At 39.3% G+C, this 16,288-nt stretch overlaps 1 protein-coding gene across 1 annotated transcript in view; it reads right to left on the bottom strand.

Annotated features, from left to right (window-relative positions):
- The window catches only part of LOC111867784, a 37,775-nt gene extending 23,128 nt beyond the window's left edge, over window positions 1–14,647 (bottom strand). Inside the window, exons 1-7 of the mRNA XM_033752805.1 lie at window positions 14,491–14,647; window positions 11,174–11,263; window positions 8,413–8,563; window positions 7,729–7,839; window positions 6,016–6,224; window positions 4,696–4,848; window positions 358–499 (exon numbers count right to left, since the gene is read on the bottom strand). Coding sequence (XP_033608696.1) covers window positions 358–499; window positions 4,696–4,848; window positions 6,016–6,224; window positions 7,729–7,839; window positions 8,413–8,563; window positions 11,174–11,259 — 852 coding nt within the window. The 5' untranslated portion in view covers window positions 11,260–11,263; window positions 14,491–14,647. The remainder of the gene's footprint in view (window positions 1–357; window positions 500–4,695; window positions 4,849–6,015; window positions 6,225–7,728; window positions 7,840–8,412; window positions 8,564–11,173; window positions 11,264–14,490) is intronic.
- Window positions 14,648–16,288: the final 1,641 nt, after the last annotated feature.

Here is a 16,288-nt window from a genome sequence, read left to right as displayed (position 1 = left end):
AATCGAGAAAAGAGAACGAAGCTCTCATTACAGCAGAAATTCTAAGACAGTATTCTGGCTGAAACAGACAATGATTGCTATAAGTTATATAATTAAACTGGGAGTTTACAAAAGAATGCTTGTTATACCAGACTTCCACACACACATGTCAACACAAACACTAAAGTAAATGCTTCTCCCTTCCTGGCCAACCTTAAAAATCAGTTTCTTGAAATGGCTCCAGCATCCCCTCCCATTATTCAAAACATTACACCACAATGCAGCAGATACATGGAGACCAGTCTGAGACTGGCAAACATAACCTGACCCATATTTCTATGTTTCTCTCTACCTCGCCACTTCTTGAATTGTACTTACTGATTTCAAAACAACACACCGATGTGGAGATAAAAGGAACTCCCTGCTGAATGATCGCTGTTTAATGTCCTTTTCCTTTGATGGGTAAAGGATATTCACAGTTCTAATGAGCACAGTCTGTTGTAATTGAGGCACTGATTCACTAAGGAGAAAGGAGATAGATACAAAGCTGTTACACTGCTTATATCAGTTTCGTTTGACTCAGCCTCAATGACTTTACTGCCTAAGAACACATTTCAGTTCCTTTATGATATGCATGCATTCTCAGACCACTGTCAAGTCGATAAGCTAAAGGTAATGCCAACTGTGTGCTTAATTAGATACAATTCATCTTTAACCTCAGCATCAGATGGAGGTGAGTGCTCAGCTTCAAGCCCTGGCTGCTTTACCAAGGAATGAGTCCCCCTAGACCCACTGGATAGGAGAATGTGTAGTCCCATAGCTGGTCTGCACACTGGGTCCACGCTGGCAATCAAACCCTCTTTTCTTGGTTGCCCAGCTGCTACATTGACTAAGCTACTTATTCTACTGAAATCTTCATGCAAATAAATATATTCTGTCCCCCAAGTTCTGGTTCTCACAACCAGTATAGTTTACCCTTTAAAGCACAGTGGTAACTATATGCACCATATACTTAAACATTAAAAAGCTCTGCAATTTGCATACAGACTATATTTATGTAGTTTGTATATTCTCAGAATCAACAGTGATTATTCCTCTGAAACGCAAATAACCAATTGCTCTTTCTAATGGAGACATAATATAGTTCTCTAATGCAGGAAATGAATTTCTAAATGTTACACAAATGAATTTTAGGCTTCAAAGTGTTCAAATAGTTGCAAATGTTTTGTTTCATTGCCCCAAAATTGCTATAGTACAATAGATATTTTTCTGAAAATTAAGTTACTGTTCTTGTACTTGTGTCATCACACGTAGTGCAGTTACAGATAAAAGGTAAAGTTGTCCCTGTGCTTAGTGAATTATGCACTATGCTATGAATACATGGGAAATGGAGGTACAGGTCCACCATTCTTGACCTTGGCATTAGATGGAGGTGAGTTATGGCAGTTATCTCTCATAAACAGAACAGCCATTACTTGAAAACCGAAGAACTGACAAGAAGGCAGCACTACTATTTTCTAAATATGACACAAATATTATTATTCTGTGCAAATATAACTGAATATTTAACAATGATATTGACTTATTAAATTTTAATAATTTTGCAAGGGAAAGTCAGAAATTATCCATACTTTCGCCATAACACACTGCCTTCTGCGCATGCATGCTTAGAGTTGGTACTACCGTGGTCACGTGATCAAAGTTTGACCTTGATCACGTCATTTTCCTTGATGCTGTGACAGTGTAAACATGGCCACTCCGTTAGCAGTGTGCACCAAGGAGGAACTAAGAACAGTGATCTGATTTCTCTGGTTGGAAGACGTGTCAGGGGCTGAAATTCATCGAAGGCTTTGAACACAATATGGGGAAAGTGCTCTACTGCGTAGAAGTATGTATGAGTAGATCAAGAAGTTTAAAAGTGGTCAGACAAGAAATTCAAGACTCAATCTTACGTGGGAACGGTGATGCTAACAGTTTTTTGGGGGGCTCAAAAGGGTCTATTCTGGAAGACTACCTGGAAAAGGGTGTACGGTCAACAGTGCAAGATACAGTGATTTGCTGGTCAACAATCTGAAGCCAGGAATTCGCACCAAATGCCGAGGCCTATTGTCAAAGAAAGCGTTGTTGTTGCATGACAATGCACGCCCACACATGGCCAGCCAGACCACTGAAACCATTAACCATTTGGGTTTCGAGGTGCTGGAACACCCTGCCTACAGCCCAGATCTCGCCCCTTCCGACTATCATCTCTTTGGACCGCTCAAAGATGCTTTACAAATTCGTCAATTTTCTATGGACAAAGTAGTGCAGGAAGCGGTGCATAAATGGTTGCGCGGCCAACCGAAAACCTTCTTCTTTTCACGTCATTCAACAAGCTCCTGTATTCCAGCGCGGGGGGGTGGGTTTGTTGTTGTTGTTGTTGTTGTTGTTGCTGAAGCCAGAAATATACTGTCTGCTTCACCTTGTTGCTGTGAAATTTTCAACCTCGTAATGCTTTCTTAAAAGTGCCAAACACATGGCAGTCAGAAAGAGCGAGGTATGGATTATAAAGGGATGACTTATGGTTTCAAATTTCAGTTTCTGGGTGGTGGTAACTGTTGCAGCAGCAGTGTGGTCACAAATAGTCATAGAGAACGAGGACGCCTTTGGACAAAAGTCCACAATGATGACTGTGAACTGCAGGCTTCAGTTTCTCTTCCAATATGGTGCTGTTGCTTACATTGTTGACTGTCCCTCCTTCCTCCTGATAGTGTTCAAGAACTTGTTCATTTATATCCCAGAATATTGTCAGCATAATTTTTCTGGCAGAGGGTGCCGACTTGAACTTCTCTTGGCAGGAGCGGATGTATGTTGCCATGCCATGGTTTGTCTTTTGGATTCTGGTTCATAATAATGAACTCAGGTTTCATCTTCCATGACATTATGTGTACGAAAAACTTCACCCTCAGCATGATAACGTGTGAAGAAAGCTCTACCACTCGGCAAACATTTGAACTTGTGGATGATGCCATCTGCAGATCCAACACTAATGTTCAACACAGTAGCAACAGTGTCCACAGAAATTTGCCTGTTCTCACCAATAAGAGCATTACTGATGGCTGCACACAGGCAACTTGAGTGATGTTCATCATTAACAGATTTTCAGCTTTCCTTAAATTTTTCTACCCAGTGGTACACTTTCCTTTGACTCATGCAGCTTCCACACTGCTGAATCATTTTTCTGTGAATCTCCCTCAGTTTCACTCCTTCTGACCACAAAAATCTTATTACGGAATGTTGCTCCTCTCTGGTGCAATTTTCTGGCAGGACAGCCATGAGTCTCACAGTGCTTCTCCTTCCATCAGTTGCATGCTGCCAGAACCTGCCCTACAGATGTCTCTGTATGCTGTAGCAGTTTCATAAGGTTGCATCCAATCTTATCAAATCAATTTGCCCTTACTTACTGAAGTCCCCTTGTAATAAAGAAAATGCTTACCAGTAGGACATATGTTTATACAGTGAGCAAGTTTGTCATGTGGAGTGCACTATGGGAGACTGATGTCTGACTGCTCTGTGGTCCCATGTACATTATACAGAATGTCCTAAGAGGAAAGGTCAATATTCTGGGAGGTCACAATATCGGTCATTCTAAGCAAAAAAGTGTATATGTGCAGGCATCCTATTCTGACAGAGTCTGAGATAGAGCTATTTGATTGTACAGTTCCAAAATTGTTGATAATGAAGAGATATTACATACTGTTTCTAATACCAGTATTTATTATTTGAGTGACAAAGTTGGTACAATCTACATAGTATAATACATTTTCGAAATTCCATCATCAACATCAATGCACTCAGTAAATAATGTGAGGATAAGTTTGTGATTGTCCAGTTATAGTTCCAAAATGTGTGAATGTTACCCATATTTGTTTTTATTCAGGGCGTCTTTGTGCCTTCTTTTGTTTTTCTAAATTATAGTTCTATTACTTGCTGTTTGCTGTATCCACTATTTTCGGCAATGTTTATGATACTGTGTAGTTCCTAAAGTCTGCTTGTCTCAGTGGTAGTTTACTGAATCTGTGTATCCAGTTTCTGAACATGGCCATTTTATGTTCGTCACAATGGCATGAAGCATTGCTCATTGCAATAACGGTTGTTGTTGTTGGTTTTCTGTATATGTCTATTTCTACTGTTCCTTGTTTGTAAGCATTTTCATACATTCATATTTTCCTGATTTCATGTTCGCTATGTGACATCATCGGCCAAAGCTTATGGTTGTGAAGTAACAATTTCCAGCAGACAGAAAATGTGGATCAACTGTATTTTGACCACAATCACACTAAATCAAGATACAAGTTTTGGAAGTCTGAAAACTTCTAAACACACTAAATGTGAGTTATTTACTCAGTTTAAATTCACTAAATTTGGAAAATTTATACTGCCATTACTTACACTGGGCTTTGGTTAGGACGAGAACAAATATTCATCAAATAATTTCACAACATGTGGGAACACTAAAGTATGATTTCAATATACACTGAAACTCACATTTAAGTTTGGGAAGTGGATCTGAGCACTTTATTGAGGAAAATCTTAAATGCACAAAATTTAACACAGATCACCGACATCCAATAACTGAAATTGAAAATTAACACCTAACCTTAAGATAAGAACATTTAATGGGGGTTCTGCTGCAGATAACATCTCGAATCTCTTCAGGGCTTTACAGGCTCTTACCTCAGTATTCCATTTTCAGTAAGAAAATCACTGTTAAATTTCTCTTCAACTTGAACCAGCTGCTTCTTTAACCATAAGAGATCATTATAGGTGCAGCTGTGGTTTATATCAGTTAAAATACAGTTGCTGTTGGTCAGTTCTTGTGACTGGCCACTGAAAAACAAATTACAAGTATAAGACTGTGAAATGATTTCACCTGCTTTCAAGTAATTATAGAAATTTATATATCAAACTGAAATAATGTGTTCCAAAGTAATCAATTTTCCAGCTTTTGTACATGAATCACAGAACACTGATTTTAATTTAGTGTAACACTGAAATTTCAAAGCACACCATCTATCAGTGTACAATACCCTTGTAATGATGCATACTGTTTGTTTGTCCATTTTTAACTACATAACTATCACACAAATTTTATTCTGCAAATACAGTTTATTCCAAGAAATATCTATTTGTTTTTACCATCATCAGGCAGAGATCATTACACAAAACATGTACAGATAACTGTCATAAATATAACACAAGTTGGTAGGACCAGCTATTACTTGTTATTTTTCCACAAGAACAATCAGTGGATTATACAACTTATGGGTCAGTGACATGTGGGCAATTTAAAAACTATGTAAGATTTGAGGCTTTCATGGCGGTGACTATGAAGAAAGCAGTCTTCTGGAATTTGGCACCGTGTATATGTGGTGTTAACCGACGTTTTGGAGGAACGTATCGCCTCCATCTTCAGGGTAGAAAAAAAAATATAAGAGATCTGCAAGCGAAGAGACTGTGAGAACTGGTAAAAGCAGTCTGCTTTTACTAGTTCTCACCAAACCGAGACGCACTGATGCAGAAGAAAATGGACAAAAAGATAATCTCTCAAATGACTGCAAGAAAGATAAGATTAAAGAGCTGAAAAGAGCTTTGCTATTCTGCTAAACTCATTCCTGATAAGGGAATTCATGTGGGAGTTCTCCCATATGGATTTCCCTTAGTGGAATAAAATGTTGTATTTTCAAATTTCTCTATAACTTTTGTTCAAAACTATTATCACTCAGGTTGATTCTGAAGCTCACAAAAGCAGACTTCAACTGGGCAGTACAGCACATCGGTATCAGCCACAGGCCACACCTCAAACAGCAAGAGATATGAATCCTGCTATGCTGCAGCAGCAGGTGCTGTCTGGCTCAAAAAGCTTGCATCTTCTTAATACTATCACCATTTAACCAGTACCCCAGTATAAAATCTGGCCGTAAACTCCATGGCAGAAAGTATCCATCCCCTACTCCCAGACCATAATGGTTAATGAAACAGATCATTTCCACTTACTGCACAATAATAGAGCTTCTGCCGCACAAAACAATATGATGCTTGTGATCAGCTTCATTTTTCCATGAATGAGCATTGTAAACAGACACATTCTGGCCAACACATGGAACAGGAACATCTGTGTGCTTCATCAGGAAAGCAAGACAAAGCTGAACACCATCATGGAGTTGGTAAATTCCCAGTGAAGCACAGGATTCAACAACTTTACCCTGAAAGTGTTCCAATATATTATGTACTAGTACAGCAAAATACTGATAAGTGGGTCTGTAGTCACAACAGCAGAGCATGCAAACAATGGGATATAGCCTCCAGATAAAAACGGTAATTGCAAATATGCTCAATCAGCAGTTCTGTGATGTTTGCAGGACATGAGATTAGTATTGTATAAGAGTAACTGCCTACACAGCTGACAGTGCAGTTTGAATATGGTAAAAAAGGTAAAGGTAACAGGCCATGGAGGCCCATAGGGTTGTGAGATGTTGAGCTTCCCACATTTTCTAGAAAATCAGTTCACAGATGGCGGTGTAACCGTACGTTCCTCGCCAAAATTATTTAACTAAGGGCATGAACAACTGATGCATTGCTTAATACCATGAGAGATGCTCCTCCGGCGAGATACCATCCCAGGACCGTCTAGTTGTAATTCAGCGATTGTCCTCCTTAGGCTAAGAGTGCCACTATTGTTCCTAACGTCGCCTGTTTACTCCCAGTATCATAAACCCATGAACTGAACATGTGCGAGACTGGCCAGTAGGGGTCTTGCTTGCCTTGAAGACCTAAAAAAGTTTACGGGCTTCTCCAAAAATACGAATGTAGGTCAGATGCCGGGCTTCAACCTTGGCTTTCTCTTTTTATGTTTCTATTTTTTTTCGTTTTTTTAGGTCAACTGGGGGACTGGTAAAGAGAGGGCAGTCGGTTATAGGGAGTGGAGGAGGACAATAGTTGAAACGTAGATAGAGAAGAGAGAAGGGTTTAACAGTAGGGTAGCGAGTAGGGCGGACGGAGCGGCTAGCTTGAAGGACAATGCAAATATTAACTACTGAATAAAATTTTAAATTAAAAGTGCAATATTCAGTGTTCTGGAGATCCCAGATTTATTAACCCCGAAGTGTGTTCCACTTCCATCTCCAGAGCACCCGTATCCTGAGAAAAAGAACCCAAGCTCGAGCGCAAGTCATGGCAGCTGTACGTCGGCTGTTGGCTACAGCAGTGAGGTTGTCAGTCTTATTCGCCAGCTGCCCTTTATCCCCCAGGAATATTCCTGGTACTCATTTCTGTTAGAGGCTGAGTCATAGTGTGGCTGGAAGGATTAAGTCAATTGAAAAATCCACCTCATCGAGATTTGATCNCCCGTGACCTTCTGGCTTGTAGCACAGCGCCTCAAGCGACTATGCTACCGTGCCCCCCCCCCCCAATTGTAGTGCCCATAAACCAATACAATTTCGCAGGAACACTATGTCCTCAATGTTAGGATGATTTGTGAATAAAGTGGGCATGGGCTAATTTGAGGTAGTATCCCAGCATTTGCCAGGACAACTGTGAAAAGCCAGTCAACACAGATGGTCTCCAACCAAAATGTGAACCCAGAACTTCCTGAACACAAATGAGTTCTACCCACATAATAGCAATGTTCAGTGATATGTGCAACAGAACCAGAACTTGTCATTCTCAAAGCATAAAACGGGCTATGACAAACACACAAAATGTAATCACCTCGTAATTAGCTGTGCTAAATCCAGGCTCAGGCAGCATTCTTTCAGAATCCAGAAGCAGCATAAAACTTGATTCAGGAGTTGTTTCCAATATAAGGATAGCAGTACCATCCTACAAGAAGCAAATTGGTGTAATTTCAATTTAAAGCCAGTGCTGATGGGATCAGGTGACAGATGGACAAACTCCGCAGCTGCTGACGATGCATGACATGGCTCTGGACTCCTGTGACAATACTGGTACCCAGAAATGGTAATGAGTATGAGTTCCATCCCACTTCTGTTTATAAGCATCCTGTTGCATTAATGCTTCTTCTGCATACATATATTTCTGTCTAAAATGCAACTTATTATTTTGACAAACTTCTCTGGCATGACATGGCCATTATCAGATGCACGTCTATCTTGCCAGAATTGTTCCAGCGTATGGTAAAGTTATATATCGCATGTGAACAGGATGTTTATTGAAGAAAGCAGTCTTCTGGGATTTGGCACCATGTATATGTGGTGTTAACCGACGTTTCGGAGGAACTACTTTTAATGGCCCCCAACCCTTTGCCCAGGACAATACCCAAGCAGGTTTCATTTAAACAACACCATAATATTAACTGTTCTTCAGAGCTTCTAATGCCTTTGATTAGTAATTAAGATTGTCAATGTTCTTTCAATATAGCAGTACACAACTTACACTGTACAGAATCTGCTTTGCATGAAGATGTGTGACCCTGTACAACTTCCCCATGGTTAGATTCTTGTAGAGTGCAAGGTGCTGTCGTAAAGCTATGTGGCACAGCTGGTGATCATGCATTAACTCCATAAATGCAACCCGTGGCTTCGTGCTAGAAATACAAGTAACAATGTTGCTTGATGCTACAAATATTTTAAAAATTGAGCCAAATAGAACATAAAAATTAAATGCAAGAGAGAGCTACAAGGATGAGCTACTCTATTGCTGGACCTCGGGCAAAGGGGCTCCCCTCTCTATACTTTCCATTTAAAAATGAAACCTTTACAATCCGATATGAGCACAAAATATATTTACATTAACAGAAGCAAAAATAATAGGAAGAGATTGAGAACACATATTATTTCTTACTGATAACCGTCACAAGACATCAATAACACTTGTAAGCAGCTCTAGAAAATACCTTTGCTACATGTTTCGGTCTTCAATAAGGCCATCATCAGGCAAATACATTAAACCTTTCGTTATTGAATTGCATGTTAAATATAAGTCACAGTGCTAAACTTCCAAGTATATACAGTGATATAAAATGATATGAGTGAATACAAATATAAATTACAATAAAAGTTAAAATCTTAATTGATCAGTTACATAGTCAAAATTATAGTTAAAAATTGTATATGTGATGGTACATAACAGTTGGTAGTTGTAATCTATCTCTCCATGAAATAGGACATTTACACAATGGAGTCGCCTGTCAAATAGTAGTATCAAATATTAAGCAATAACATACAATATAACAACAGGCCTCCGAACACCACATCAGCCATTGTGCATATGATATGTCCGTATAAGCATTACACGTATTACGATTGCCACTACCAACTTCCAAGTACCATCACATATACAATTTTTAACTACACTTTTGACTGTGTAACCGATCAATTAAGATTTAACTTTTATTGTAATTTATATTTGTATTCACTCATATCATTTTATATCACTGTATACACTTGGAAGTTTAGCACTGTGACTTATATTTAACATGCAATTCAATAACAAAATGTTTAATGTATTTGCCTGATGATGGCCTTATTGAAGGCCGAAACATGTAGCAAAGGTATCTTCTAGAGCTGCTTACAAGTGTTATTGATGTGTTGTGTTGTGACAGTTTTCAGTAAGAAATAGTATATGGTACACAACAGGATGCATTCACTGAGAATTAAGAACACATAATCTAAAAATATCAAGTGTAAAGTAAAAAAGTAAATCTATCCCTGCACAGGCTGTGAAGGCCCATACGGTTGTGAGATGTTGAGGGTCCCACACTATCTACACAATCGGCTCAAAGATGGCGGTAAGGTTGTCAGCCTTACGTGCCAGCCGCGCTTTACTCCCCAGGAAAATTATTAAATTAAATTGATCTAATCCTTCCAGCCGCACTAGGCCCTGGGATTTTTTACTCAGCCTCTAACAGAAATGAGTAGCAGGAAATATCAACTGTACATATACAAATTATCTGAAATCTACACAGACCAAGAACTCCACAGATGAAGAAAGCAGTCTTCTGGGATTTGGCACCGTGTATATGTGGTGTTAACCGACGTTTCGNTGAAAGCCTCAAATCTTACAACTCCACAGATGTTTTCTTGAGATAAGTGGAATACTTGAGGAGACTAAACTTACCTTTCCCCGGGGGGTAAAGTGGCAGGGGCATGAAGCTGACCACTCACCTCCAGCTGGTGCAGAGGTCAAGAAAATGTGGATCCATACATCCACTCTCACATATGCTTTCATGGCACAGTGCTAAATTAGTCAAGCAGAGGGACAACTTTGCCTTCAATCCTACAGGAAAGAGAATAGGGGGAAAGAAGACAGAGAAGGAGGAACAGAAAATGTTTCCTGCTCACTGCGCATGCACCATGGCTCAGCCTTCTTGGTGCTGTGGTTTAGTAAATATCATCAGCAACATGACTGGTTGTGCAGTAAGGAAACGCATTCCAGTTGAACTATAGCCCATCCATACTGAACACATGCAACAATTACGCTTCCAGTTCAAGATAAGAGCAAAGTGAAAATTTGGAAACTTTATGAGAACTTAAATGAAAATGAGAAATTATCTCCACTAGACCAACTTTTTACTGTAATCATAGTTTATACCATTAGCCTCCCTCTCACAGTGCAGTAAAGTGTCCTATGTATCTACTGCTTCTAATATAAAATACTGACTGCATAATGAGGAGCTTCATAACTTGTACTCTTGGCTGTGCCATAGCTCAAGCGGTTAGTCGCTGGCTTCCCACGGCGGCAGCTAGGGTCTGGTCAAGTGGGATTTGTGGTGGACAAAGTGGCGCTGGGGCAGGTTTTCTCCGAGTACTTCGGTTTCCCCTGCCAATCTTCATTCCACCAATTGCACCACAACCACCCTCACCTATCATCTGGGGCTGGTGCAATAGGCCAGAAGTGGCCACAGTACAAGCGACTTAGTCCCACCCCACTAGAAAAAAATTGTACTCTTCGTCAAATGTAATTACAACGATCAAGTCAAGGAGGGAGGGATGGGTATGACATGTAGCACGAATGGGGGAGTGGAGAACTGCATATAGGATATTGGTGGGAAAGCCAGAAGGAAAGAGAACGCTAGGAAAACTAAGATGATAGAAACAGAAACAAAGCCCAATTTTGCAATTACAGCAAAGAAAAGGCGCCACTCTTTTTACCAATATCGGTGGAGTTTAGTGGATATTACAGTCTTGATACTTACTTAAACACATGACTGAAAGCCACCAGCTGACCCACAACAGTTTTTAATGTGTGACGCTTACTCTTCTGTCCACTCTCACCAGCCATGACACTGCAATCAAGAATCATATCTATCACAAAATTCAGATGATATGATTTATATCAGCTACCCAGCATTTTCAGATTATCCAAGTACATATATGGATACACAGAGCATTAATGCATACTTGTGTTTTGTTGCATCCTGTTGTGTAAATTCATTACAGGTTCAATAATGTTTATTTTCCTTGTCAACACAACTTAAAAATTCACACCCGGAGTCAAGGCAGGGTTTTCAAAGTTTGCATCCTTGTGTCCCAGAAACCACATTAACACAACACATTAAACACATAATGGCAGGTGCAAGTGGCACACGGGGGAGGGCTGTGTGTGTGTGTGTGTGTGGGCGCGTGTGCGTATCCGCATGTATACATTTTGCCAAAATGCAAAGTTAATGTTCGAAGCCTGAAAGATGTCCAAAGTCACAAGCCCTGTTCTATGTATAAAAACTGTCTCTTAAGTACAATTCACAATCAACCTCAGATATAAGATTTTTCTCATTCACTGCAGCGAATGTGCAGGACCTGTCAATTTATAAAATACTTGTATTGTGACCTAACACATTTTCTCCAGCAACAAATATGCACACAACAGGGGAACTGTTGGAAGTGGTGCTTCTATCCAGTCTGTGCCAAAATTATATAGGGTGGACAGTCATGAGTCCCGTGGAACTCTAAAACAAGAATCACTGCGGTGACAAGAGCCAGCAGTCAGCTGTTGGCCAGCAAAGACAAGAGCCGTTATGCACAGAAGCAGTACAGATGAACCCTACTGTTGGAAGCTGCTACCAAGTAACCAGTATATAAAAGACAAAGTGGACTGAGAAGACTTCGAGTGTTCTGTAGTTATTAGTAGATTGTGTAGAATAGTGAAAGTATTGCAGTTATCTGAAGTTACAGGTAATAAGCATTCAATAAATTCAACGCTCAATCCAAATTCTATGTGTAGTCAATAACATGAGACAATATATTAGTATACATATTCACACATAATGTAACTGATAACTAGGGACGAGATTTTTATGCCCTAATAATCCCTTAAATATATATGCATTTATGCATGAAAAACTTCTGAAATATGCACTAAAATATGCATATAAAAATTTATACCAACTATTAAAATTGATTTTACATTATTTTAAGACCAACAAATCAATATTTAAGTTCATTTTATGTAACCACTGAATGAGTCACTTGCAATAAAAAGCTATACTCAAATACAAATCATGCAACAAAGCCAACATGTTTCATTACAAATTAAAAAACCAATGGTACTCACATTTAGCTCTCCGAACTTTCAACTTCTCTTCTGTTGTAGTTCACATTTACTAAATGTTTTAGGTTTTCCACAGTTAGTCGCCTCCTATTGTCTTGTAAGATGTCTTTATAGCGGGAAAAACTTCTTTCCACCTCACAGGCACACGTACAAAAGCCGCTATTTGCTTCACTGTTAGTGATTTTTTACTTGGCAGTTCAGTACGTTTACCGGCTAAAATTTCTTCAATTTCACAAATTTGTTCATATCCTGGTTTCTGTTAAAAGAGTGCTGTGTACTTTTTCCTTTACTACTTCAGCAACTCTTCCAGGAACCAAATTCAATTTGGAAACAGTGGTTTTGAACACTTAACGTCTTATACAAAGTAGTATTGCTATTGCTTGCCTCCAGTGAGGAAATGGCAGATGGAACATGAGAGAAGTGAGCAGATATATAGGAAAGATTAGTTTCTAGTTCTGCGTTTTTTAGTACATCTTGGGCAATTTGAATTGATGCTGCACTTTTGGAATCAAATGTATTCATGACATTCCTAACTGTTTGGTATAATAACTCGCTGCACACAGCCCCGTGCCCCAGCGTGTTAAAATTGGTTCTGGCAGAAGTGGAACGCTCGGTGCTACTGCTTTAAAAGATTATTTTCTGTATGGTGCTTTAACAAATACATTCTTCACAGTAGGCACCAACTTGTCAACAAGCGGAAAATTTGCACAAATTCTTTCTGCAACACGGCGCAACCCATGGACAAGGCAAGTCAAATGTGTCATATTTGGAAATATAACTTTAAGAGCAGTATCAGCTTTCATCATATAACTTGCAGCATGTCACAAAGAGCAATATGCGCTCATACTGAATGCCATTCGGCCATAGTAAATTCATGGAATTGATAAAAGATTCGGAAAGTGCGGAGCTATTTGTGGTTTCAAACTGCTCTACCACAAGAAGACATGGGGTAGATTGTTCATTCTTATTAAGGGATCCAACTATACAATTTGCAATGAACTGTCCCTCACAATCTTGTGGTTCGTCGATTGATACCCACACAAAATTATCTTGAATCTTGTCTCTAATGCTTTCAATTGTAAGATCATAACACTGCTTCACGTAATTTTTGCACACAGTATTTTCATCCGGCACTTTGCGCTGTGTATACTTCTCTATGAAGTTTCTCAGAGTAGGACTGGTTAGTATCCACAGCGGATACCTGCCCTGTATCTGGCTGTCTGAATTTAAAATAAATGAACATGAACACCATCCACCATCAACGGGTACACACACATCAGAACGTTCCTCTGAGCTATTCGGTCGGTGCTTGTCGCTGGCGGTCCTTCTCTGTGACCGTTATGCATACCGTCATTACTCTTAATGTAATTATAACATAAACATATGAATACAGTCCATGTGTTTATCGTCCGTCAATATTGCAACAGTTGTTTATTCACTACTTAATTTTAATTTTAGTTTAAAGAGAACACAACACGCTGTGGAGAAAATATGAAAACCAGGGGCATAAGGCAGTCATAATTGGAAAGTAAGCTACGAACGTGAGGGGGCAAGCTGCCGAAACAAACCACCCTGGAGAGACACACATTTATGAACAATGGATGACACTCCATGTGAGGTGAAATAAAATGCACCAAAATAACGTGGGTATAATAGAAACTTTAAAGGATTTTATCTGGTCTTACCTTGAAAAGAGAACTACAACGTGTGATTTTAACACGGACTAAGACACTGTAGCAGTTTTAACATAATTTAATAAAATATTTGTAACATATCAAGACATCTGAAGATGGCCTTTTGGGGCTGAAACATGTGGTGTCAAAGTGTATAAAGTTAAACTAAAATTAAAATTAAGTAGTGAATAAACAAGTGTTGTAATACTGACGGCCTATAAATACATGGACGTTAAGTTAAACAATTGCAACAGGATGCTGAAATACAGATTAAGTAGGACATTATACCTACCTGTACTTTATTTCTGCGTACCAATGTCAACAGTGTCCCACTCACGGTTCCTGAGTCAATCTCGTCAATCCCATAAACTCTGTACTACAAACCAAAAGCAAAAAGCACGAATCAACAACTAATACCAAATACACAAATACTTCATGCAACATCTCTAATCGCGCGGGAAGCAGTTGAACCCAATTGAATTAAACGTGTGTTCAAAATGCTACTGGATGATATATATGACGTCTCATTTTACACTACTGCCATCTATGAGCATGAGTATAAGTATAAAGGGTCAGCCATAGACCCCGGCGCTCGCATTGCGACCTTCAATGATTTATTGTGCTTATCCTTTGGATTAACCGTTTATTTATCCTACACTTCGAATGAAATGTAGTACTTTATTTTTGGGGGCATCATAAAAGATACTTGGTTCCATGAAGAACTGACCCAGATGGCGATATCTTAAGTAAGCTATAGCCTCACAATCACATAAGATGTGTGTGGTTGATTCGTCTTCTTGTAGGCACCTTTTTCACAAGTTGAGTCATCTTTGAAAAGGTGCCCATTTAGGTGACAGTGTTCGGTACGTTATCCTACCACCCATCTTAGGTGATCTATGTTTAATTTTAACAGGCCCCTCGTTCTCTTGGCAGAGGGTCCTGATATAAATCCTTTGGTCCAGTTGTGGACAACTGTTCTCTTTTTTTTCTGATTTCTGTTAGTCCAGTCCCTGGTCGCTTTCTTGGCAACTCTACTGAGATGCCGCAAGCTGGTTCAGGTCCTGTTCTTGCCAGGTGATTGCGGTTTCATTCCCAGCAATACCCTCATGGCTTGGCACACATATCAGCAGGGGCGGTGTGTCATTAGGGGCTAAAGGGGCTAAGCCCCACCTGATTTTGTTGTAGTATTGAATTTTCATATTCATTCATATTTTATTCTGTTTATTGAGATCAAATTTGTATCAAAATATTAATATTTCTCGTTATCATGACGTAATTAAGGCGACACGAAAATGCAATAGTGATGTATTGGCCATATCACAGCTTATTTGTACGGTTACAATAACGCAGGGGCTAGCTCGTCTCTAGCCCTTCCTGTGTGTATCGTTCAGTGAATTCAGGGATTCTAAGTATCCCATGCGTCTTGAAGTGACAAGCTTGGGGATAGTTTTGACAAAATCCCGCAATAAAAAAGAACACTATACACAAGGCTTAAAGGGAAGGGGGGAGTGTGGATGTTAATGTGAACTTACCTCTATTCTTCCAGCCTTAAGTAACACGTTCTTTGTAAGAATAGACAGAGGGTAGGTTTTCAGACACCATTCAGATTCCATCTTTCAGCTGTGTTTTGAGCAGTGGAGAAGATACAAGTTCGGGAATAAAGTAATTTTAGCGTAGGCCTAAATTAAAGTTGTTTTTCAAGTGTAATTTCCAAATTAGGTTTTAGGTTAATATTGTATTCCTATTAGAATTAGTGATTAATATGAATAGGGTGGACGCCCTTCTGAAATCGCCGTCCTCAACTTTGAGTTTAGAAGAGAAATTACAAGTAAATCTCTTGGCGCGTAGCAACCAGCAGATTTCAAAATTGATCAGAACTGCAAGACTCAGAAAAGAACGTTTCCGTTATCTTGGTTTCACAAGAAGAAATGGCTGACTGTAAGTGAAGAAAAGAAATCAGTTTTTTGTTTTGTGTGTTTATTGTTTGGTGGGGAAACGAGTTGGACTGTGACAGGTATAACTGACCTTAAACATTTGTCAGAAAGAGTTAGAAAACACGAAGCGTCGCAAAGGCATATTGGATGTAAAAG

This window comes from Cryptotermes secundus, unplaced genomic scaffold, assembly GCF_002891405.2.
Source record: "Cryptotermes secundus unplaced genomic scaffold, Csec_1.0 scaffold195, whole genome shotgun sequence".
NCBI classification, from domain to species: Eukaryota; Metazoa; Arthropoda; class Insecta; order Blattodea; family Kalotermitidae; genus Cryptotermes; species Cryptotermes secundus.
This window is presented reverse-complemented; position numbering and strand designations above follow the sequence as displayed.